This window comes from Columba livia, chromosome 1 (assembly GCF_036013475.1).
Source record: "Columba livia isolate bColLiv1 breed racing homer chromosome 1, bColLiv1.pat.W.v2, whole genome shotgun sequence".
Classification (NCBI taxonomy): domain Eukaryota; kingdom Metazoa; phylum Chordata; class Aves; order Columbiformes; family Columbidae; genus Columba; species Columba livia.
The window spans coordinates 198,785,391-198,810,061 of NC_088602.1; the positions used below are offsets into that span (position 1 = coordinate 198,785,391).

The 24,671-nt window shown below is 42.6% G+C and overlaps 3 protein-coding genes across 9 annotated transcripts in view; 2 read left to right on the top strand and 1 right to left on the bottom strand.

Annotated features, from left to right (window-relative positions):
- Nucleotides 1-12,357, top strand: part of RSBN1L (round spermatid basic protein 1 like) — a 47,788-nt gene extending 35,431 nt beyond the window's left edge. For both annotated transcript variants that reach the window (XM_065049157.1, XM_065049158.1), the window contains 4 exons: nucleotides 142-284; nucleotides 3,972-4,139; nucleotides 8,456-8,564; nucleotides 8,654-12,357. In XM_065049157.1, the coding sequence (XP_064905229.1) occupies nucleotides 142-284; nucleotides 3,972-4,139; nucleotides 8,456-8,564; nucleotides 8,654-9,310 (1,077 nt within the window). In that variant the 3' untranslated portion in view covers nucleotides 9,311-12,357. The remainder of the gene's footprint in view (nucleotides 1-141; nucleotides 285-3,971; nucleotides 4,140-8,455; nucleotides 8,565-8,653) is intronic.
- A 6,155-nt stretch (nucleotides 12,358-18,512) lies between these two features.
- On the bottom strand, nucleotides 18,513-23,038 carry TMEM60 (transmembrane protein 60). 4 transcript variants are annotated; one of them, XM_065049163.1, is made up of 3 exons: nucleotides 22,868-23,003; nucleotides 21,005-21,088; nucleotides 18,513-19,196 (listed from the first exon to the last, which is right to left on the bottom strand). In XM_065049163.1, exon 3 carries the CDS (start codon nucleotides 19,151-19,153, stop codon nucleotides 18,749-18,751), a length of 405 nt encoding a protein of 134 aa, XP_064905235.1. In that variant the 5' UTR covers nucleotides 19,154-19,196; nucleotides 21,005-21,088; nucleotides 22,868-23,003; the 3' UTR covers nucleotides 18,513-18,748. The 4 variants fall into 4 exon arrangements, with proteins under 4 accessions (XP_064905235.1, XP_064905236.1, XP_064905234.1 ...); XM_065049164.1 differs by having other exon boundaries at nucleotides 21,009-21,088; nucleotides 22,868-22,993; XM_065049162.1 differs by lacking the exon at nucleotides 21,005-21,088 and having other exon boundaries at nucleotides 22,868-23,038.
- Nucleotides 23,039-23,477: 439 nt separating this feature from the next.
- The window catches only part of PHTF2 (putative homeodomain transcription factor 2), a 68,503-nt gene continuing 67,309 nt past the window's right edge, over nucleotides 23,478-24,671 (top strand). For 2 of the 3 annotated variants that reach the window (XM_065049177.1, XM_065049179.1), the window contains exon 1: nucleotides 23,478-23,627. The gene's annotated coding sequence lies outside the window, so the exon portion shown is untranslated. Of the gene's footprint in view, nucleotides 23,628-23,851; nucleotides 24,308-24,671 lie in introns of those variants that run through there. The other variant, XM_005512077.3, reaches the window with a different exon arrangement.

A 24,671-nucleotide genomic window follows, 5' to 3' on the forward strand; every position in this document is an offset into this window, starting at 1 on the left:
ACTGTTATAATAAAGTGAGAGTATGTGATACTTGCTTAGATAACTGAGTGGTCTAATACTTTCCTTATGACAGATTAAGGCTGATTCAAAAAAAAAATTTCAATAACTCACTTCAAAATTGTGGCTTGTATTTCCCATTAGTGTACACTGCCATGGGGAACGCTTTCTAGTTTAAAATTAGAGAGTCGTAAAGACAGTGATGATGGTCCCATTATGTGGGTACGTCCAGGAGAACAGATGATCCCTGTGGCTGACATGCCAAAGTCACCTTTCAAAAGGAAGAGGTATGTTGAATTATGTTGCTTGATGAATGTCTGGTTAATATTCTTTCTCTACAAGTTCACTTTATCCCAAACCTTTTACTGATTGATACTGTATCTTGGTATAAATTTTTGTATATCTTCATCTCATAATATAATTCTAAGTTGCTTCGTTTTGTGAAGATGTAGATTTTTTTGTTTGTTTTTTTTTCTGTCTGGCCAAGTAAGGTGCTGGTTCTTTTTTGGAGCTTTAGTAGGAATTTAAGGTGAAAACTGAAGGGAAATGTGAACAGGCATACAATTACTGATGTATGTCAGGAGACTGGAATTAATACCCCTGTTCTTAAACGTGAATGGATGTTTAAAGACATCAAGGGACAAGGCTTTGTCTCTCATCTGAAAGGTAACACCTCCAACATTGAATGACTTCTTTAAGCTTTGCTGTGGGTACTGGGTGTAAGTACCAGCTTAAGAGTAGAGATGTCCTCTGCAGAAATTGAACATTATGTATCATGGGAAATCAGGTCTATTTGGAGTTCTTGTTCAAAATTCAAACATAAAAAGGGAGCTTACAAGAAGTGGAAGCAGGGTCAGGTTCCTCAGAAGGAGAGTAGAGATGCTATTCAGCCATGAAGGGGATGCAGTTAAAGCCAAAGACCATCTGGAGCTGAATTAGGCATGTGAAGGGCAGCAAGAAGGACTTACACAGGCATATGGACAACAAAAGAAAGACTAGGGACAAGGTAAGCCACCTGTTCAATGGGCAAAGGGCCTGGAGACAAAGGACAAGGAAAAGGCCAAGATACTCAGTGCTTTCTTTGCTCTTGTGTTTGTTGATGAGATTTACCTTCAGGAATGCAAGTCCTGGAGGCAGTAGGAATGTCTGGAGCAAGGGCTACCTAACCTCATCCTTCTCCACTGAAGGAAAGGAATAGATTAGACATACAGATTGGACAGACAGAAGCCCATGGGACTTGATGGGGTGTACCCACAAGTGCTGTGGGAGTGGCCAGTATCATTGCAAGGCCACTCCTGATTGTCTTTGAAAAGTTGTGGTAATTGGCAAAGGTTCCTGAGAACTGGATGAAAGCAAATGTCACTCCAGTCATTTAGAAGGACAGGAAGCAGGACCCAGTGAACTGCAGACCAGTCAGCTGTACCTTCATCCTGGGAAGAAAGCCATTTCAAACCTAAGGGGCAAGATCATAGAATCATTTTAGTTGGAAAAAATCCTCAAAATCAGATTCCAGCCATTAATGTAACTCTGGCACTAAACCATGCCCCTAAGAACCTCATCTGTGTGTATTTTAAACACCTCCAGGAGCGGTGACTCGACCACTTCCCTGAGCAGCCTGTTCCAATGTTTCACAACCCTTTCTGTGAAGAATTTTTTCCTAATATCCAATCTAAACCTCCCCTGGCACAACTCGAGGCCATCCTGTTACTTGCTACTTCGGGGAAGAGACCAACCCCCCTCCATGCTACAACCTCATTTCAGGTAGTTGTAGACAGAGATAAGGTCTCCCCTCAGCCTCCTTTTCTTGAGGCTGAACAGCCCCAGTTCCCTCAGCCGCTCCTCATCAGACTTGCGCTCCAGACCCTTCACCAGCTTTATTGTCATTCTCTGAACTCTCTCCAGTACATCGTTGAGAGTAGCTCGTATTGATTTGCAAAAATGAAATCGTACCTTATCCACCTGATACCATTCTGCAAACAAATGGCTGTTTCACAGGATGAGGGGAGTGCCAGGGGTGATGTTTATCTTGACTTTAGCAAGCCTTTCCACACTGGACACCTGTCTCCTATAAGATCTTGATGAACAAATTAATGAAGGACAAACTAGACTGATGAACAGTGAAGTAGTTCAAGAACTGGCTTAACTGCTGTGCTCAATGGGTTGTGATCAGCACAAAGTCCAGCTGGAGGATGGTCGCTACTGCAGTAACTCAGACATTGATACCTATTGCCAATACTGTTCAACACCTTGATTAATGGCTGACATTGTGGGACAGAGCACACCTGCAGCAAGATTGTTGGTGATACAAAACTGGGAGGAGTGGCTGATGCACCACAGGGTTTTGCTGACTGTGAGAGTGGCATCGAGTGGTTGCAGGAATGGGCCAACTCAGTGGTCTCACAAGGTTAAACACTGGGATGTGTGAAGTCCTGCACCTGAGAGGAATAACCCTGTGCACCAGCACAGGCTGGGGACCAACAGGCTGGAGAGCAGCCTGACAGAGAAGGACAAGGTCCTGGTAGATGACAGGTTGACCATAAGCTACCAGTGTGGCTTTGTGGCAAAGTAAGGCAACAGCCTCCTGGACTGGCTGAGGAAGAGCAATGCCAGCAGGTTGAGAGGTGGTTCCTCCCCTCTGCTCATCACGGGTGAGACACATCTGAGTATCACGTCCAGTTCTGGGTTCACCAGTACAAGACAGACATGGGCATACTGGAGCAGGACTGATGATACAAAAGGTGGGCGTGGGACAACTGGGATTTACTCTTGAGAAAAGAAGGTTCAGTGGGATCATATCAATGTGTACAAGCAGCTGATAGGAGGCTACAAGAAGGACTTTTCTCAAGTGAGCAGTGATTTCGTCCCCCCTCCTTACAAGAAGGGGGAAAAAATGCTTCCTGTATGGATGGACAGGTTACTCAAGAGCCCATGAAGTCTCTGTGTTTGGAGTTGCTCAAAACTTGACTGGACACAGTCCTGAGCAACCTGTTCCAGTTGAGTGGAGGAAGTTGGATGACACAGTCTCCAGATATCCCTTTCAACCTTGGCTACCCTATGATTATAAGCAGTTCTTGGAAAAACGTGATGCAGTATGTTGGCTCCAGGTGGCTTGTGGCTCTGCTCCTGCTCTGCTGTGTTTCCCTCACCTTCATTAAACCCTGAAGAAATAATCTTTCGATGCTTCACTTTCCCAGTTCTACAACATGGGACTAAATATACAAACACACTTCCTAGCAGTTTGGTGGAAACAGGAATGGTGAAGAACAACTTCAGAGACAACTGAAGCCTATATCAAACAGTTGGGACAGCACAGACCAGCAGTTCCCTGCCAGGGGCAGATCAGGGTAGGGCCCAGTCTCACAATGCCTGGGCTTTGGGGACCAGATTCAGCCCGGACTGCAGCGCATCAGACGTGTGTGTGGTGATGGGGCAGGTCCAAGGTCCAGCCAGGAGATCAGTCTGCCAGTGAGGAGCAGGTCCAGGGATTGCCAGGCAGGTCCATCGTGGCAAAGCAGTCCTGAGGTTCAAGCTGGGAAGCAAGTCTGTGGCCCAGCACACCTCTGACTGAGGTGAAGACCAGTGCTCCTGCAGCATGGCTCAGGCCAGGACTGAAGGCTCAGCCTGAGCTTAAATAGAGCTCCTGTGCTCTTTGGGTTTGATGGTGGAGACTGCAGGTGAGGCTGCTCAGTCATTAGGGCCTCGTGGTGAACTCAGGGCCCTGACATGGTGATGTGATGTGTTTTGTTGGTGTTTTGTTTTGTGTAGGGTTTTTTTTGTCTTTTTATTCTTTTAAATTATTGCATAGGTATTCTGATATTTTTTTGTATAGCTCACTGCATTTTTAATTTGTCCTAAGCGTTACTTTCTCATTTAACTATATGTTTTCCCTGAAGGGAGAAAAACAATGCTGTTCTCTATGGTGGATATCAGGTAATTGCAGAAATTTCTGTATCATTAATATTTTTCTTTTACAGAACTACCAATGAAATAAAAAACTTGCAGTACCTACCTCGAACCAGTGAACCACGTGAAATGCTATTTGAAGACCGGACACGAGCCCATGCGGATCACATCGGACAAGGTTTTGAACGACAGACCACAGCTGCTGTGGGAGTGTTGAAGGCTGTGCACTGTGGAGAGTGGTATGTGTTGAGGGACTTATTCACTTAGGCGTTTGAAAAATATTTGCCTAAATTTCTGACTGTAATTGGTAGAAGGAGTGCAGAATAGGTTAATCTAGTGTTAGGGATTTAATGACGACTTAATAGATAGTGGATTTTTTTTTCCCTTCTGTCTCTGTGCATTAGATGTTTGTCCTCTGCTACATACTGCATACACTTGCTGTGTGGCTGAAACTAGAAAGGTGCCTTACAATAGCAGTTCAATGGCTATACTTGAGTTGCCGATGTAAAAACACTTCACGCACTTCATTTTGCTTTAAATAGCGCGTATGGATTGAGGTGACTTTCTGCCTTAGAGGTGCACATGAAGACCTTTCAGCAATTCTTCATCTTATCTGGATATAAGCAGAATTTTTATGCTTCTGCTTTGAAGTCATGGCTGTTACAACCCTGATTTATTTGTGGTAAATCACCTGGGAAGAATCCTGTTGGAGGTTGTGTGATATTCTGTGGTGTTTGTCTTTGAAATTCCCATATAAGATTCAAGAAATGAATATATCTCATTTGAAGTGGCTCACATTTTTAGCGAAATAGCCCATGATCATATAGGCTTCCTGGCCCAGATCTAGGGAGCATTTTTCAGGATCTTCTGGCCTTGGTTTGGGAGAGTGACCTTAGTTTTGGAGGTTACCTTTGCATACGTAAGCACTAAAGCCACTTTTTGCTCTTTGTCTAGAAATTAGAAGAGTGAACTCCCTTTGGATGAAATGACGTGAATTTGTGTTACAGTGCATGAGTTTAAGATAGAGAATGGAATAATTGATAGTAATTTAAATGTCTGTGGGACCATCCCATTCTCATCCTATACCTTCATAAAAAGATTTTCCTCCCTTGAAAATCATTACATATTCATTTACATTCTAAAAATAAGTTTTCTTGCTTTTCAGATCTAAACCATCATCTTTTCTTATACGTTGGAACTTGTGGAAAAGCGTGGCTATTCAATTTCCATTAAAACACCTATTAAACTTGAAAAATGAATGGAATTAGTCAAAATATAAATTGTGTATATTAAGAAGTGATGTGAAAATAGGCACTAGGGAAAGCTGCCCAAGAAACTTGAAAGTACTTCAGTTTGGGGAAAAAAGAGTAACAGTATTTTGCTTCAGTGTAAGGACTGAAAATGCAGTTTTTAATGCAGATTAAAAAAATTTGAGACTGACATGTAGAGGAGGAAAATGTATAACATAATCAACACAACAAAATGATGTATTTCAAACTTGACCTCAATGATAATTGCATCTTCCGCTTTCCACATTTTTGTATAATTTTGACAAGCCACTTCACTGTACTTACATGAAGAGAACTAATCAGGGCTTAATTAATGATGCTTCATTATCATAATGTAACACATTAAAATAATTTCAGGTATTAGCTTTACCATAATTTGTGAGTTGTGGGAACTGAAAGTTGGAGATGTTCCAGGGGTGAGTAGGGCACTATGGCAGCAATAATGCACATGTTTTCATGATGAGATACCATATAGAAAATTCATGTTTTCTGTGAGGAGAAAATAAAGCAATTCCTAGACTTGCTGAACTGAGCTATTAGTCTGTGGTTGGTATAAAAATGAATTGAATTTGCCAAAACAAAAAAGCTTTGTAATCAAGAAGTTGCTGTAGACTTAGTGAGATGTATTTAGTAGTTGATAGGCATGAATGTTAGTGTTAAGACAACTGGTGTCTTTCAGAAAAGACGGGAACAGAACAGTTGAAAGGCAACAAACAGCTCTTGGGGATAGAACTGGAAACTAAACATAGTACTTGGAAGAACACAAAAATAATATTTGCTTTCCAAATTATGACAGGCGCTTGATTTCAGATGTTTTGTATAATTACTGAGTTAAGATCTGTTATTATTTCTGTGAATATTTACAAATTGTAACAGAGCTCTGGCTATTGCTAGCAACCGTTTTATAGACTGCACTGCATTGAAGCCTGATAAACGGTAGTGTGGTCGTACTGATTGCTCAATGCCATTCCAGTAGGTGATACCAAGTGTGCCAGTGACATTTTAAATTATGGAAACTTGCAAGATTTTTATGTGGGAAAGTTGAGTGGGTTTTTACAGGGCCAGCAAAAGGCGCTTCATGGCATTGTTGTTGGCCAAATAAACCCCTGTCCTGTGCTTCAGTGAGCGGCTTCCAAGTTTGTGTTTCAGAGCATGAAGTTGTTAATGCTTCTCTGTCTGATGGCAGGAATTTGTTATATACTGCTGTATTTGTTGCATTAGGTCAGAAATATTAATGGTAAAACCTGTAGTCTTGGATCTATTTTGAAAAGTTATAGAAAAATAGAAAAATCAACCCTTTTGAAAAATGAGGTTAAGGAAAAAAAATGCTGAAAATAGTTCTAGCAGTGTTCTAGGAGAGAGTTAAATGCATTTTTTTTCTGAAGTCTTACAGTTTGGTTTGGATTTAACCTTTTTTTAGACATCTAACTAAATTCTTTTGCTAACCTTTTGCTTTGGAGCGAGGGACACCCCCTAAGCTTCAGGTTTTACAAAATATAATCTCAAAGCTGTGCTAAATATCAAATCTGAAGATGCAGAATTAAATATTATCTGGCAATATTTTTTTCTCAGTGTTTGCAAAAGGAGTGTCACGTTCTGGGTTAGAATTGCAGCATGGGGTTGGTGAGGAATGCTGTTGTGCATATATATATATATATATACACACACGTGTACACACACATGTACATGCGTGCGCGTACACTCATGTACACACATATATATATAGGAACTGAGAAAAGGAATGATTTTAAAGACATCATTATCTATACTTTGTCCTGTACAATGCATAAAACAGAGTAGGCAGTGCTGTGAAAACATTGCTTTGCACTGAAGTTCTTTTAGTATGCACATATTATTTCTATTTAATTTTTTATTTAAAATATTGTAAACTCCAGATGCATATAAAAAAAACCCAAACCAACAACATATCCCCATTATAAAAAGTAGACTAATGTAGCTGATATTTTTTTATGCCACTGAATAGCTTCTAGAGCAGCCTTTTGCGTTCAGTGCTTAAATGTTCTTCAGGAGTATATAGACCAAAATATAGAGTCATTTTAATGTCTGTAAAATGATCTGAAAATTCTCCTTCACACACTTCCAGTAGTTGATCTGGAATTATTTTTTTCCCTGAAAACGGCCTCAAACTGTTTTGTTTTGGTTTATTATGGGATAACCTATATAAAATAAACGTCTCCTCAGTTTAAAAAAAACTGATAAACTGTACATCTCTACATCGTTGCCTACTTCTCAGAATGCTAGTAACAAAGTATACATCTCGCTTTTAAAAAAGAGTGCGTGAATATGGTTAAATAAACTCTGAAATGTACATGGGAGCTGGCGGCAGCAGGAGGGGGATCCCGGGGGTCCCGGCGGGAGCTGGGGGGCCAGTGGTGGGATGAGGAGGGCGGCGGGGAAGGAAGAAAATCATCAACCAGGCTCTTTCTGGCTGATCGATTTTCCTTGCCAAACCACTCCCATGTGAGCTTTATCCTATGTCAATGAAATCTTTATATCACCATGTTTTGAAATAAACCTTTTAAAACCCAAACATCCCGCAAGAACAAACACGTGGAGCTTGGTTTCATGTGTTTCCCTTGAAGAACTGAGTTTGGCTTTCAGATCAGGAAGTGATAAGGATTGTAGCTGGTTTAGCATTTTGTTAGCTGATTCTGGATAGTGACTCTAAAGGAATTACAGAAAGGGTGTGCATTTCTTCGGAGGAGATATTGTGGGTTGAGAGGTGAATTCTCCTAACAGCTTGAATACAGAGATGAACCTTAATTCAGATTTTGCCCTTCTGTAGCTCACTAGGCAGCTTCATGTCGGTTCGGCTTTACTACTAAGATACTCCACAATGTTTCCCATAATACTAGTCAGACTGCTGCGCGCTTTGGGGTACCTGATGGGCGTATCATGTTAGTGTTGACAGAGTAAGCCCAGTGGATCTGGGGCATCTGTCTTTCAGCATCAAGGGAGACAGAGGTCAATTAAAAATAAAAAATAAAAATACTGACTTTCGTTGACCTTTCATTGTTGCTTTTACTGTCACTGTAAATAAATTGTGGTTAATTCATTTAACCAGTTTAATGAGGTTGTGTTTGAGAATTAACCATTTTAATCAACCTTTTTTTCTTAATGTAGGTTATACTAGAGTGGATGAGGTTTTTAATCATTAGCTTTATCCTTGCTTGCAGATTGTCTTTATTATTCTCCGTAGCATGTTAGTTTTGGCCTCTGACTCTGCAATCCTTATTCTTCTGCAGGTCTGAGCAGCCTCGTATAACCAAAGATGTAATTTGTTTTCATGCTGAAGACTTCTTAGAGGTAGTTCAGCGAATGCAATTAGATTTGCATGAGCCTCCACTCTCACAGGTAAGCGTGCTATGAACTGTTGATCAGGTGTATTCTAGGTCCTAAATCAGAGTTTTCACCCCTCCTTTTTTTTCCCTCTTTTCCTCCAGTGTGTCCAGTGGGTTGACGATGCAAAACTTAATCAGCTGCGAAGGGAAGGCATTCGATATGCCAGAATTCAGTTATTCGATAATGACATTTATTTTATCCCAAGGAATGTTGTGCACCAGTTCAAAACAGTTTCGGCTGTGTGCAGTTTGGCTTGGCACATCCGGCTCAAGCTGTATCATTCAGAGGAAGAACTTTCTCAAAATACAAGTACTGTTGAAGCAGGGACCTCTGCAGACCCCAAGTCTTCGGTTATTGGACTTCAGACTGACAGCAGAATTTGTACGATAAGCAAAAATACCTCCGAAGACACCAAATTTTCAGATGCTCTGCAGACAAAGTATCTGCAGCAGGAATTTATGCCGATAAAACATGAACCTATTGCACCTCACCGAATAAAAGAAGAACCCATGAATGTTGATCTTGCTGAAAAGACGGTGGCACCTAATGACGTCGGGGGCCAGAATGTTCAGACTAGATTGGATCACGTGGAATTAACGGCATTTAAGTTGGAAATGGATTCTAAATTTGAACCTGGCAACAAGGACTTACAAGGCAAGTTATGTCCTGGAGGTCACGTACATCCAGATGATACAAGACAACATAGCTCGTCGTATCCCAAACTGCATGGACAAAGAGAGGATGATTTTTTGTGCTGAATTTGTATATATGGTTTTAAATTCCTTTTTAAACTTAATGATGTAATAATGTAAAGATTCATAAACTCTGTGAGGTAAGTTTGTGACTTGCCTTCGCATCTGTTACAGAAAATAGTTATGTAGCTTTGTAACATTCCTCAGTGCCTGTCCATAACTGTGAAGTATCAAAGCACTTAGGGCCAGATGCACTGTAAACACTGCAGGTTTAACATAAAGAAGTCTTTAAATAATTTTGAGTTGTAGGTTTTAGAGTAGAGCTGACATTTAACATATATATTTTTTGTAAGATGAGCCAGAATTCTTTTTGACAATTCCAGGCTTTTCCATAGAGCTTATTTATACCAATTTTTTCATTTTAAATGTGTCAGCACTGTAGTGTAAATATCTTTTTTAAAAATCTTTTTAGTGTGATTTATACTGAAATGTGAGCCACTTAATAAAGGTTCATAATAACAGATTGGTTTTATTTTTGGGTCTGCAAAAAATAATTCAGTTAAACTGCCTCTCTACATGGTTCTGTTTCTACCTGCACTAAGGCATAGGATGCCCTTGCGCTGTCGTGGGGCGAGATGTAGCAACCTGAGGTAGAGCTGAGGCATTCTTTGTAAATGGAGATCAGTCAGTGCAAATCAGTCCTCCCTTGACAGGATCCCTCACAGCTGCTCGCTACAGGCGCGCCCCAAGCTGCTGTGGTCAGATGCTGGGGTGGAACCGAGCGGCAGCCCTGGTCCTCCTGTGGGGCACAGCGGTGGGGCCAAGCGAGGGAGCCAAGTCCCTGCTGCGCTCACCTCTGCCCCTGCTCAAACCACAGCTGGAACAGCGCCATCTCACAGCAGAGAGAACCACCCCCCTCAACTTAAATCAGTTATCTGACTAAAATTAAAGAATGTTTAAACCTTTACTTATCGACCTGTAAAGGCCTCAGGTTTAGCAGTGGCCTGTGATTCCCAGGAATTGCTCCCCGCACTGATAGCGCCAGGCAATAAAGATACTTGCCAGTATGTCTAGTAGGAAGATTCCTCCTCAGTTCAGCTTGTAAATGAGAGTTGTTTCATTACAATAATAACAGTGGTGTCCAAGTTAACTGCTCTCTCTTCCCACCTATGGAACGCTTGAGTTCTCTTAAGCCATGCTCTGAGGGAAGAGGATTTCAAGGCTAGCTAGCATCTCACGTGGTAATGGCAAAAACTCCAGCATTTAACTTATTTGATTCTTTGTGTAACATGTTACTGTATAGTTCAAACACATCTGAATGATATTTCTTTTTCAGGTAGCTACAACTAGCAGTAAACTGTCCTACAGCCTGTCTTTCAACTAAATATTTAAAACTTAAGAACCTTAGGCCTATTGTTATTTCCAAAGCCCTATCTATCTCAGATTTTTGTTTTATTTTTCCCTATAACTTTCTGAAAGTATGTTCCCAGTGTGTACCCAGTTTATAACCTTTGATGCGCTTAACTGATCACTTTGGCTTCATTTGTAGCAATAGAACAATATGATTTCCGGGTGATGTCCAATTCAACTAGCTGAGGCCCTTTTGTTGCAAATGGTTTTTGCTTATAGGTAGTTAAAATTCAAAATGTTACTGCGTACTTATGCCTGGCACTCAAATCTGCCATTTAACAGATGAGTGCCCTGATTTGTTTAAATCTAAAATAGGTCTGGCAAGGAATTATTAATTAAATCAATATTTGAATTGCTAAACATTACTCCTACGTAGCCATAATTACCTATTGGAGAAGCAATAGAAACATGAATCTTTTGGATGTGGCTGATATGTCTGTAAGTCTAACTGCTGGATTCTTGGATGCTGGCTAAGAGGTTAGTACCAGTTTTGCAGCCTCAGGGATCTTGCTTTCCCCTCACACCAGGAGCAGATGATTCATGTGTGACACGATTATTTATTCCTCTGGCAGATTCTGATTCGAAAAACTAATTCGTTTGTGTAACAATTTGAGCCTTTCTGATAAAAATGTGGTCTCAGCTCCCTTTGTGTTTTCTGAATTATCTGGAAACTTCCACCTGTAATCTCTGACGTTCTGAACATCCATACACAATTTTGGAGCCTTCTGTCTGTGTTCTCTGTGCCCGCCATTGGAGAGCAGTGGAGGAGAAGAAAGAGCAGAGCTGCACGTTGTAATTTACTCCATGCACGCAGCTTTCCAAGGGGGTTAAGCAGAAGGCTCCAGCTTTATCAAAACCAGCCTTGCCAGATACTGGTTTTTAAAAAAAGATTGTATACTACTCATCCATATGCTGATTGTTCATTGGAGTTGTTTGTGGGGGTTTTTTTGGTGGGTTTTTTGTTGTTTTTTCCTATTGGTCAGATTTTAGTGAAGTGTATGCATACATCCCCTGGGCAGCCAACATCTTCCTGCATCACAGGCCCTGTCTCGACTGAAAAAATAAATCTTTGATTTAGCAAAATCATAACTTTATACTTAAGAGCAGAACTTCGTTTCCCTTTGAAGACCTGCTCAGTGCCATTATGGCCTCAAACCTCTGCTCAGGTTATGTCGCGGTTCTGAAATTGTGCTTCTAAACTGCCTACAGCTTCAACCCTTTTTTTTCTTCTTTTTTTTTTTAATCACTTTCAGAATTTTAGGAACTCAAACTGGCAGGTTTTGCAGTTTTTGTGTATCCGTTATTTTGGTTTTTGAGACAGACTAGATTCTCATTTTGGGGCAGAATTCCTTGCAGGCACGATCTGAACAATACAGGGATTACCAATGGCTCTCAGAGCTCCCATTGCATTCAAAGGTGTGAACGGTCTGGGTTGACTGCCTATATTAGTGTATATTCTTACTTTGCTTTAAAAAGAAAAGAGATTCTTTGTCCTGTACCTGTGCTGTACTCATTTTGACGCAGCTGCTCTTGAAGAGGGGAGTACGTTTTCTGACAATTTCAGCTCCCAAATTGTTCATTAATCTGACAAAGGTCTTGCTTTGGTTTCCAGTGCTCCTATACTATAACGTTTATTCCTGCTGCATACAACTTTATATTCAGACTTTTGCTTCAGCAATAAATCTTTCATGTCTTCTGATGTACTGAAACTAGTCTTTGCTTATTGCTTTTCCCCCCCTCCCCGGATTTCAGTTGTATGTAAATATTTCTGTTATTTGGGCTGAAATCTCTGGTGTTTTGTTGTCTCTCTTGGCCCTTGTTCTTCTGCAGATTGGGAAAACCTGCTTAAGGCCTCTTGCCTGTGCCGCAGTGGTGTTGACATCTGTGCGTTTGCAGTGGTGTTCCAGTTAATGACATGATGTGCAGAAATTTAAACATGTTTTCCTAGATATTGGTACCGTATTTGTGGATAGCAAAGAATTGCATTGTTGCTGTCACTACCAATCGCTTTCAAGATGGTAGCTACTTTTTCCTTTTTTTTTAATTACTGGATCTTTTGCATTTCACTGGCGACTGACTTCACGTGTTACGTACAAGTGTTACTCAGTGTTGTGTCATCCCCCAGCCCTTCAAATGCCTGCAAATTGACTCTGAAACAGCATTTTCGTTACAGGTACTGCTGGCATGCAGATTTTCCCTTCCTTGTTACTATAGTGAATATTTCAATACTACTTTAACTGAAATATTAATTCTATCTAGTATTAGAAATAAAGTATTATTTGAGAGGGTGATGATTTAAGTATTCATCTGTGAAAGAATTCCTTGGTGATAAATAAAATTGATTTTTAAGCAGAAATACACGTGCACATTGGCATTGCAACTGATGTAGAAAATGGAAACGTGAAATAGTAGGAGGCTGTGAAACAGACCCGAATGTTACAGATTGGGAAAATTGAGTAAGTCTTCCAAAAAACACAGAACAGGTATTCATTGATCAAAATGACTGTTTTCTAATATCTGCATGTGAATAAGGATGCTGAATTGATTGAAATAAATGCATTTTTTCTCCATGCTTCTTGGCAAAATAAACTGTTGAAAGATGACAGACATGACCCTACTAGGATGAAAGCTGTACTAATTCAGATCAAAAGATAAAAGAACTTTTCAGGCTTCTCATGTGTAATTTTCTTCAGTTTTTTTCTAGTGGTCAGGTATTTAGAGAACATTTCCTATAGGCAGACCAGCGCCTCTTATCTTGCTGTGAATGTGTACAAGTTGTAAACAGAAAACACACATTTTCTGTGATCTGTGCTTTGCCGTGAATGATGCTGTTGAGGAGGTTCTCTTTGATTGTCAGTCACTGTGTTCAACTGGTATTCTATTAATTTCTCAAATGGATGAAATGCACTTTAAAACCTGTATAATAGGCAATACTGAGATTTCATGCAGCTTCCACTGCATTTGCAGCATACATGGCAAAACCTGGGGAACTTTGATTCCCATCAGTCACTGACTTCATTTTTCTTAGAAATACAAATTGTGTTCTGCTAAGAAGCTGTGATTTAACTTAATAATATCTAGGTTGCTGTTTCTATTAGAATCATCAGGGACACTGACTTTGCAAATTTAGTGTATTATATTCTAACCACTGTTTTTCTTGATATTTCCTCTGCTCTGGAGCTGGGAGGTGCCCGAGTGCCAGCTAAACATTCATCTTCTCACGTTCTGGTCGTGCTGGTAGATGAGCCTCCTGACGAGGGCATCAGTCCTAAGTAGTCCTATGCTGTTTGGTGTACGGTTATGATAATCTGATACAAACATTGATTATAACAGCAGTTTAAACTTCTAATTTTATCAGGTTTTATTTTTCAGTTAGTATTTTGATATTACGCTGCCTTTTTTACCAATTAATTTCCATCCCACCTGAATGAAAAGTGCAGTGTTTGGTAGAGCATAGGTGTGTGTTTAAGGTTTTTAATCTGGTTGTATTGGACAAAATAGGGCAGTTACCTGAGAAAGCTATTCTGTAAGTGTCTCAAAAAGAAAACCTTGAGAATTAGACCTGTCTGTGGAAAACTAACGGAAAATAAGTCAGGATTGCTAAAGCTGTATCCTAAACATGCAATAGCCCTCTGGTCCTTGTCTGTCTAATCAATGTAGTTGAGAGCCTTTAATCTCAGAAATCAAACTCTTAAGCATCTTTTAGCAGTGATTTCTTTATAAACTTCAAAAAGAACACTGATAAACTAAGCTTGAGTGCTCATGTCTTCCCTGTTTCTTGCTATTGCACTATCATTCTGCACTGTATTAAGACTTTTCTTACTTTTGCCTGCTTGTGATGTTGGTTTTGTCAGAAAAAGCAGATGGAAGGAAATAGCATCATTGAGTTTTCTGCTCTTTATCCAACTTCAGTACAAGGAGAAGATGTTGAATTAATAGTACTGTAGTGGTCCCACTTGCAGTGATTCCTTTGTGGCCTCAGGCCACAGAGCCTGATGCTTTCCAAATTCAGCAGCCAGTTGATACCCAGGGCTGTGCAGATTTAAAAGGCTCATATGGGAGGTTAACTCCACCCAAACCTTAATAACGGTACAACAAAGAGGTACAAACACCCATTCTCCAATTTGGTGTAGTTATTTTTACCTCAATAAAAAAAAAGGAAAAAAAAGTGTGGTGTGTTATGCAGTAGTGCTGTGTTTCCCATGTTAATTAATTTAATACATTCAAAGAACTTATATCTGAGGATGCAGTTATTCAGGAGCTTTATTACTGAAAAGCAATGTTACGTGTTCCCAAAATATAGTGGTGTTAAAACAGGTAACACCTGATGTTGTTACAATGCGAGTCTCATCAGTTTCACTTTTGTCAATACCTTTATGTCTCCCAACTTTCAGACTGGGCAAATGTGAAAATTTCTATTAGGTTACTCTTAAGATTTTGTTTCTGTACGACTATGGATATACACCAGAAAATAATACTGCTTTCATCTCTTAAACTGTTGTGTAACAGAGACCCTGTTTTTAACATTGTCACCCATGCCTAGCAATGCATTTTGGATGTGTTTACACATGTTCTTAAGAGTACTTAAAGGTTTTTGAGGGTGGGGATGTGTATGTCATTCAATTGTATTTTTCAAGTATAAAAAGAAAACTGGATACTGGTCTAAAATGGTGACAAGTCAGGAAAATCAGTATGAATAGGAAAATTGGAAATTATCGTTTCATGGCCTTTCACACATATGCATTGAGAATTTTCCTTAATCAGAGAAAAGTAGATACTCGCCTGCAATGCATGCTGAAGTGTTCAAGCTTGTATAAATGATTTGAAGAGAAATAAATGTAGAATATGTATCTCCATATATCTCTATATATTACGTACATAATATATACTATCAACAGTTTCATTTCAGAACAGCAATCTTTCGAAATGCCTTTGAAAACAAAGCTGTTGGAGGCAGAGTCCTCCCTGCTGTCCCCACTGCGCTGGGGACTTGGATCCCCTTTCCCCTCTGCCCATTTCTCGCAAATCAGCGTGAGCTGTCTCAGCCCCAGCTTCCCCTTTTCCCTGCCAGCTTCACCAAATCTGCTTTTCACTCATTCTGTTCCATTTAACCAAGATCAGTTGACCAGGCTGTAAATTTCAGGAAAGGTGCGAGTGGAGCTCGTTCCATGTCGAAGCTGCCAGCAGCACCTTTGAGAGCTGGTAATTCCTGCAACAGCTCCTGGGAAGGTCATGGTGGGCTGCAGTGTACTCTGTGTCATGAATCCTTTTGAATGAAGTTCTGATGCCCGAGTGTGTGTACAAAAGTGTCAGTATGGTTTAGGTCTGTTAAATCTCATATAAGATAAATATCCCTTTTGACAATATTTTATTGAAATATCTTTGCAAACAAAGCTGAGCCACTTGCATGTGTTTGTGTCCTTAAAAACACCTTGTTCAAAAGGAAATTAATATGTGTGTGGCTCTTGTAGGACACCAGAAAGCAACATCTGCTTCAGCTTTCAAAACCATTGTCATTTAATTCAAGGTTTATAACCTTTAAAAAACACCACCACAAAGAAGGAAACCCAAACAAAACTCCCAAAACCCCAAACCAACCTGAAATACCAAACCAAACAACAAACAAGCCAAACCCACAAGCAAAACACTGCAATTGTTGGTATTTTTCTCCTGAATTAGAGGCAGCAATTACAAGGAGATTTGGAACAACTGTGTTCAATTCCAGTTAATTAGAGATGCCAAACTTTCAGATAATTGTTACATCTGTGGAATAGAAGGAGTTTATTAAAGGGGCAGATTTCACCATTCGTTGCCCATCTTGCTAATAATATACCAGGTCCTAATGAGGGTAGTTCTTATTCTCTCATCATTTGTTGTGATAAGTTACAATGATCTGTTAAAATCATCAGCTTGACTGAGGAAAGCTGCTCTGCTCTTCTGAGCAGCGTGGGGGGTTTTGGCATCACGTGAACAGGGCCTTTTTGCTTTTTATTCCGTGATAATCATCAGATGTGGGAAGACTGTGGGTACTTGGTTCCATAACATACCAGAGATATGTGTGTGTGTGTATTTGTCTTAAGTGCTTAAATGCTTGTTATGTATTTGCAGGAATGTTTGTTAAGTACCTTAACTGCAGTAACTCTTTAGATGCTTCCTTCTCCATAAATTCTTAAGGCATCCAATAAAACTACACCTGAGGTGTAGCTTGCCTGCCAGGGGCTGTACCTGGACTGTCGCATCCGTGGCAGCTCAGTGACCGCAGTTTCCATTTGACAGTGCTGATGAAGTGCTGAAAGGGGTGAAACGGGACATACAGATTAAGCATATTCTCTATACTGTATATATACACACATACACTTACCTATAGCATATAAATGTGTGTGCTCACTCTCACATTTTCCGTATTCAGCAGGCCCAAGACCAGTTTGTCCCAGGAATCCTGTGTGAGCGGGCACATCTCTCCAACACGGAGCAAGGTCCTTGTTCAAACCTAAGCAGGGCGGAGATACACACCTCCCAAAGAGCTGTTCCTCATAGGCACGGAAGGGAAAAGGGCTTCTTCAACCATGGTTTCAGCTCCCTATAAATTATGTGATATTTATAAGCCGGGGCTGAGTACATGGATTTGCTCAGAAAAAGCCGACATGTTCTTGTTATAATAAAGGAGATGTAAATATTTTGAATTTTTTAAACAGCTAATGATTAGAAATGTTTTTGGTCATTCCTTGGTTTCTCCTTTAGCAAGGTGGGACAGTTAGCTGCTCTGAGGCAGACATGATTTCAGTTCTTTTTAAAGCTCATTTATTACCTGATGTTCTGAATTGGGATCCATTGCCTTAGAAGTGAACAGGCTGGTTTCTTAAATAAAGCCCTGTAGCAGTTTCCACCACTATGCTTCCCATGTATTTATGGCCACATCTGTGTTGCTGAAGAGCAAACAGAAAATCCAAACACTATAGGAAGTTTTGTTTTTTTTTTAAAGACAAGTACAGTTGAATGCACATAATTAAAATTTTATTTGTGAGACACTTTGATCTCATTACCTCCTGTTACCTTAGGGTGTTTTTTCTCGGCTCTTTTCATTCACTAGACATTGTTTTGTACCTAAGACAATTTAAATGCTTCAGTATTTTCAGCATGCATGTTAATTATGTCCTAGACAACTTTCACATTTGAATTTGGTGTTACTGTAGCTCCTGGAAGTGCACTTTCAGTCCATAAATTATGCTTATGTTTCCAGCTCTACCCAGAAGCCCCATTCATTGCATTTGTTACTTCAAATTTCAAGTTCATTTACTCACATCTGAGCTTGCCAGTATTCCATAAAACAAAGACTTCACCCCCAGAGATTTAATATACTAGGGCATTAAAATACATCTTCCTAAGGCACCACTTCAGCAAATACAAAGCCATCACAGAGCTCACCCTGTAGCTTCAGTCTTTAACAGCTCTGGTGATTCTCACTTGGAAAGGTCATCACCATTGTCTCTCTCTTCTCTGCAGCTCCAGTTTTCCCTGGGTAAACATACTGCTTGTCTCAGCAGCTTAAAAAGTGCTTATTTTTAGACTTCCAGACTCAAAAGTGGATTCTCACTGTCAGAAAGGCCAAGTAATTTCATTATTTTTTTGTTCTTACTTGGCAGCTATGAATTGTTATTGATTCAGCACACTATACAAATTACCGTTAACTGGTTATTTCTTGAGTGACAGCATCAAGTAGCAGAAGACTTAAGTCCTTGTTTCAAGGATTACCCCATGTGCTGAATGCTCTGGGATAGAACACTTGTGGTTCCTTTGGAAAGACCTTCTCCCTGGAGGTGAAGAGCCAGTATGTTATTCTGTGTAACAACAGTAATAATCATATTAGAACATCTTTTATTGAACAAATACTTTTATTTACAAGAGCATCTGTGATAGTTTTAAAATAAAAAAAAATGGAACAAGTTCACTTCTGGTCTCCCGCCTGGTTTAGGTGAAGGCTCCAGCTTGATTATTTCTTATTTGGTGTTTTAGTTTGGAGATCAAGTTTGTGGGAAAACTGTAATAATCCAGTAATTGGTATCAACCTCAGTGTTGAAAACCATATAGTACAGCTTAGTCTCTTCGTACATAGAAGATATTATATCCAAGTTCAATCATACCCCCAATAAGCAAGGCCCACAAGGGAATAAATACATAGGCCAGCTTCATTGTTGTAAACCGTTGCAGTTTAGCACAGAGGGCGAGGCAGAAAGCCAATTTAAGTAGCATTGCAATGAGATACCAGGTTTTTTTCTTGATGTTTTGGGAGCCATTGCAAGGGTCGAAGCCAGACTTGCAACGTCCAGCCATTTTTACAATCAACATAACTAGAAGAATAGTATCAAATATCCAGACTGGAATAAAAATGAGGAACCAGTTCCATGGCGCTTTCTCATCCAACTTTAGCACCAGCATGATGAGGAAGAGTAACGTAAAGAGCCATGTCAGTAGTACTCTCTGTGCCAGGGACATTCTCATTTAAACAGCTTTCAGAGGAAAGTCTTTCACTGTCAGCAACAACCTAACAAAACAAAAGAGGAGGGGGAAGCCATCAAAAGATGCCACTACCCAACCATTAGGTATATTCCTAAAAGGAGGCTCATTTCTTGGTCTTGCTTTCCCACCCCTCCTAACCTCACCTACACACCTCGTGTTTCTTTGGTAACCACCACCCTCAGCAAGGCACTCTTCTGGCCCTGTCCACCATTCCATTTAAGAGCCTTAAGTCAGCTATGTAACTCACCTTAATGTAAATTTGTTCTGTGAAACAAATGATGCTTTCATCCTGAACTAGCTCCTTTAGGCATTTTTGTGTGCTAAGAATATGTTTAGATTCGTTTTCCTCCAGCACTGAGGTGCTCATAATTAGCACTTGAAAATAAACTTAACAATTCTCTCTCTATAATGAATAATCATAGTAAAACATAAACCAACTAACAATCACAAGTAACCAACCATCTGAAAGATCCTGCAGCTGAAATGCCCCAGGCTGAAGCTGAGCCAGGCAGCACTGCCGCTTGCTGTCAAGCAGCAAACTCCTAAAAGCTACAGATAACGTTGGCATTTTGGCAAGTATGCAGACAGGAACACTACTGAGGTTTATTGGCTTGCTAGTGTATTTATATTTCTATGTAGTCATGGCAAAAGAAAAACAAGGAGGATATCTGGCACTACAGTCACGAAACGTAGTGTTGATATTCCTAACTGAAAGGCTTTCGCTACTGCATCTGCCAAAAGCCTTTCACTGCAAGTGTAAAGAGCAGAGGTGAGAACAACTATGATCTTAAGACTTCACGCTACAAATACATGGATAATCTATATCAGTGAAATGGTGCTGAAATAGGTTTAACTATTTTAAAAAATTGCCCATTCCCTTTGGAACACTGATATTCTTTCATTTGAAAGAAGAAACTGAGCTTTGATTTGTTCCAGATTACAAAAATCCTTAAATAACTGAAAGTGAGACAATGTGTTCTGAAGCATCTAACCCTCTCTGCCAGAAACCGTGAGGGAAGGACAAGAGCTGCTTCTCCCTTCTCCTCGGTGCTCACAAGCTACTGCTGCTTCCCATGTTCTTCCTGATCCTCACAAGATCACCCCATTAAGCCTATTAAACTCAGTGAACAAGCAGAAATCTATTAGTACCTTTTTATTTTTAACTGGGTTAGTTTTTTTTTTGCCAGATTATCAAGTTGAACCAGCTTTGTACTCAGATTAGCATTGGAACCAGAAAGGAAGTAAAAGCTGCTGGCTTAACTGGTTAGGAGATGACATTAAAGCTAAGGGATAACTATTTTGTACACCACTAAAATTATCCTACAATTTCAATCTGGGTCTTCAGACAGTTCAGCAGACCTACTTTTTTGTTCAGTCTGGGCTTGAAGGTTCAATGGATTTGACTTGGTGGATAGTAGTGGGATTTCTCTCAAGGAAAAGATCCAGTTTAGCCTAAAATAATCTAAATTGGAGTTACTGTCAGTGCATCTCTTCCTTTGCGTTAGGGCTGACACTTGTGTGACCCAGAGCAGACCAGTTCCTTGAGCAGAACCAGCAAAAGAAAAAAGTTTAAAATAGGATTTTCGTAGTTTGCTTCTTGCTGTCTCAGTTCTGCTCAGATCGAAGGGTCTGGTGACAACCAGCTACTGGCCGGGTGGAACAGGCCCCCTCCTTAGGGAAGGGGTGAAGGTGAGTAGGGACACTAATGCAAGAGTTAATTGCTAAGCAGACAAATCACTGGAGGAGGTTTAGACAGCATTGCTCTTTTCTCGTTACAGAAACACACCTAAAGCAGCTGGCAGGTGCAGAAGATTACAGAACAATTACTGTTACCAGCCTGAAGTATTTCCAGTATTTTGACAATATTCCCATTATTTTCAAGTGCCAGACTGCAGCTGAAGTGAAACAGGCAGTGATCTGAAACAAAGTTTGGACATTCCTTTAATGAGAAAGTTTTTGATAATTAGTTATAGAAATCAATGCTACAGATACTACAAGAAGGAGACTCTCCTGTTAGCAAACTGGGGAAAGTGGAAACCAAAGAAACAATGGAAACTTGGGTCTGAAAGGAAAAAAGGAATTCAACACTGTGATAAAGTATCCAGTTATCAGATACTTAAAGAAGGTGCTATCAACTGTCTCTGAAAGAAACAGAAAGCTATTAAAGATACAGTAGATGAGGCTACTGAATTTGAAGGTTGATCACTTGATGAAGAGATTTGCAGCTTTCCTAAGCGTTCAGAACCACTTTATAACAATTTTGTAAAAGGAACAGGCAGAAAACTCAGCATGGGACATTATACTGCTTTTCTTTGACCTAACTGAAGAGATGTAACCACAAGATTGGACAGGACTGCAAGACTCCATTCAACATCAGCAGCTATTTTTGATGAAAACTCAAGAAAATCCACGTGTCCTATAGTCCAGGTAAAGGAAGCTTTGAAATTCTGAAGACTAAGAGCTGGGGTGACATGAGGATGAAGGCTTTCATTACATGGAGCACTTGGTCACCTCTATTAGGAAAGAGAGGAGATTCTCAGCAGGTTCTTAGCTACAGGCCAGCTATCACAAGATGCTTAATGCTGGAGAAAGGATGCAAATACGGTACAAGTCTAAACTAGCTCTTCTATGAAAACACTGAAGAAATGTCAGAACATAAAAATAAAAAAGCTCTGGACTCCTTGTAGGACTCACATAATTAATAGTAAGTGAAACATTTCACTAATGAGAAACACCATTACTGACCTTGGCGAGATGACCTGCATAATTAGAATGCTATGATAGCTAATTATATCCTATTTAGAAGGAAAAAAACAAAGAGGAGGGAAACTTACACATAACATTCAACTCAATATTAATGATAACATAGATCTATAGATCTAAATTTAAACCTTAACCACTGCCTAATAAAGGTCAGAAAGTGATATTATACTGAAAACAAATGAAATAGAACTCTAGGTTGATTAAGCGATATTTTAAAGACAATTCCAGTAGGTATGAGTAATTTAACACCTAGAGAGAAATATTCCGGTAGCCCCATTTTAAAACCACGCTAAACTGGTCTGATAGGAATACAGGTCAGGTATTCACAAGTTGTCCTTGCAGTTGTTTCCTTCTTAGTTCTGGTAGTCTGTGTAGATTTGAAAGCGTAAACAAAGTAAAACTACAACATCCCCTTAACTGGAGAGAAACTAATTTAAGAGCCTTTGTGACTCCCGGGTGCTGAATTTGACTGAAAAAAGAAAAAAAAAAATCTATAATTCAGAACCTATTCCGAGAAAAAGGCTGAGGAAACCGGCGAACCCGCGGCAGCGCTGGAACCGCCCGCGGCGCCTCGAGCACCGGTCGCTGTCCCCGGCCGGGACCGCCCAGAGCCCGCTGGCCCGGGCGGCGGCAGCGGCTCGGGGAGCCCGGGCCGAACCCCGCGGGGCTGCGGCTCCGGCAGCTCCCGGACCGGCAGGGCCGACCCCGGAGCCCCTCGGGCGGGGGAACCGCCCGTCTCTCCCGCCTCGCTCGCTAACCGAGGTGCGGACCGGCTGACCCTCCCGTCCCACGGCACCGCCGCTCCCGCCCCGCGCAGCTGCCCCGGCAGACCCGCTCCCCCAGCCGCAGCGGGGCCCTGCCCGCCTACGGGAGGACGGGCCCAACGCGGGACCCTAAGGTGGAAGCCCTCACCCTCCCTCCTACGCCACCTACCACACGGACCCGGGCCGCCCTGCGCCGCTGCCGCCCTCACACAGACCCGCCGCCGCTGCCGCTCTCGCAGGGTCCCGGCGCATCCCCCTCCCGTCCGGCTACGCGAGGCCGGACGCGCAGCTGAGGGGCGGCCGGGCTCTCCCGGCCCGTTCCGCCACAGGAAACCCACCGCCTTCTTCAGTCCCCGCCCCGGGCCTGGCTATTGGGTAGCGGGGACGCACGTGCTGCTGCGCTCCGCTGTCACTGGGCAGCGATAAGGTCGCTCAAGTTAAATCCCGCCTCCCCCTCATCTACTCGGTCGTGGCGATGCCCATCAAGGTCCGCCCTCCCCTCACAGCCGGCGGCAGTTCAGCCTTGAGTCCACCTCCTTCCATTCTCTTTGCCGTCCATTCGTGCAGAAGGCTGTCTGTCACACCGGCCCCGCCTACACTCTTCAGAGATGTCCGTCAATAACCGCCCCACCTTCCTCCCGCTCTCATTGGGTAGCGTCACCGCCAGTCATATCTGGGGGCAGGGGAGGGGGCGGGGTTAGTTGCCGACCCGCTCCTGGCCCCGCCCCCGGCTCGGCGGCGCGCGCGGTCTCGGGTGGCGCGCTGTTGCTGCCGCCGCTGCCTCCCGGGCGCGCGCGCCTCCTCATCCTCTTTCCCCCGCCGCCCCGGCTGCCGCCTCGCGCGCGCCGCCGCCTCCCGCCGTCTCGCGCTCCCCTCGCTGCTGTTGTCTGCGGCGCGCGCCGGCCCGCTCCGCGCGGCACTGGCGGCCGGTAAGGGTGGGACCCCCGGTCAGCGGGGAAGGGGGGGGGGGCTGGCGGGGAGGTGTCCCCACCCCGGCGGGAAGGGGGGAAGCGGGGCGGCAAGTTCCCCACGCGGCGGGGGAAGGGGCCGGCTCGGCGGGGGCGGGGGGAGGCGGCCGGAGCGGCTTCGGCTGAGGAGCCGGGGCGAGGCGGGGGTGCCCGCTCGGTGAGGGGCGAGAGGCGGGGGGGCGCTCGGCCGTGCGGGGCGGTTCGCGCATCCCCATTTGCCGCGGCTCCTGTCACCCGTGGCCGGGTGGCGAGAGCGGCTCCGCTGCCGGCCCGCCGGGGGCCTCCCGCCCGGGGCAGCCTGGCCGAGGGGCGGGCGGGAGGCCCGTGGCCTCCGCGGCGCGAGGTCTCTCAGGCGGGGCTGCGCGGGTGTCCGCGCCCCCCGGGCCCGTCCCGCCGGGCGGGGGGTCCGAGCGCGGCCGCTGAGGGGCCCTTCCCGCCGCGCCGCGGGCCGCTCCGCCGGCGGGGGGCTGCGCCGTCCTGGGGAGCCCTCGGCAGTCGGGCTCGTTGGCCTCCGGTAGCTGGGCTCGTTGCGGGTGGTAGACGGTCAGTTACGCGTTAAAGCCTTGATCCTCTGACCGTTTCCGTTCGTGTTACTCCTGCTGGCTGAGTCTGACTTGTGCTGTTAACACACCTTTACCTTGGTAAGTTGCTGTAATGCATTGTGACCTGCTTTAGTGTCTGTGCCAGGTGATGGGACTTTTTTTCTCCTTTTCTTTAAAGGTCCTAAATTTCAGCATCTTTACCTTCATGTCTGACCTCATCTACTTTCGTGTTCTCGTATTTTATATGCTCTACTCTTCCTTTGGTGCTTGCTTTCTATTCCTTACCACTTTTCTCCCCTTTTCACCCTAACCCAATGACAACCTATCTACAGCTTGTATGCTGTCCTTAGCTCTCAATTTGGGAAACTAAATGTCAGGCTACTTCCTGTGAGTTAAAATTTCTTTTGACAAATTTGTTTTCCTGGTAAGTGCTGTATTTGCCATCTTTTCTATCAGAAGCCAG

Excerpts from the sequence above, each read along its gene's own strand:
- TMEM60 (XM_065049162.1), bottom strand. The coding sequence starts at position 19,153 with ATGAGAATGTCCCTGGCACAGAGAGTACTACTGACATGGCTCTTTACG.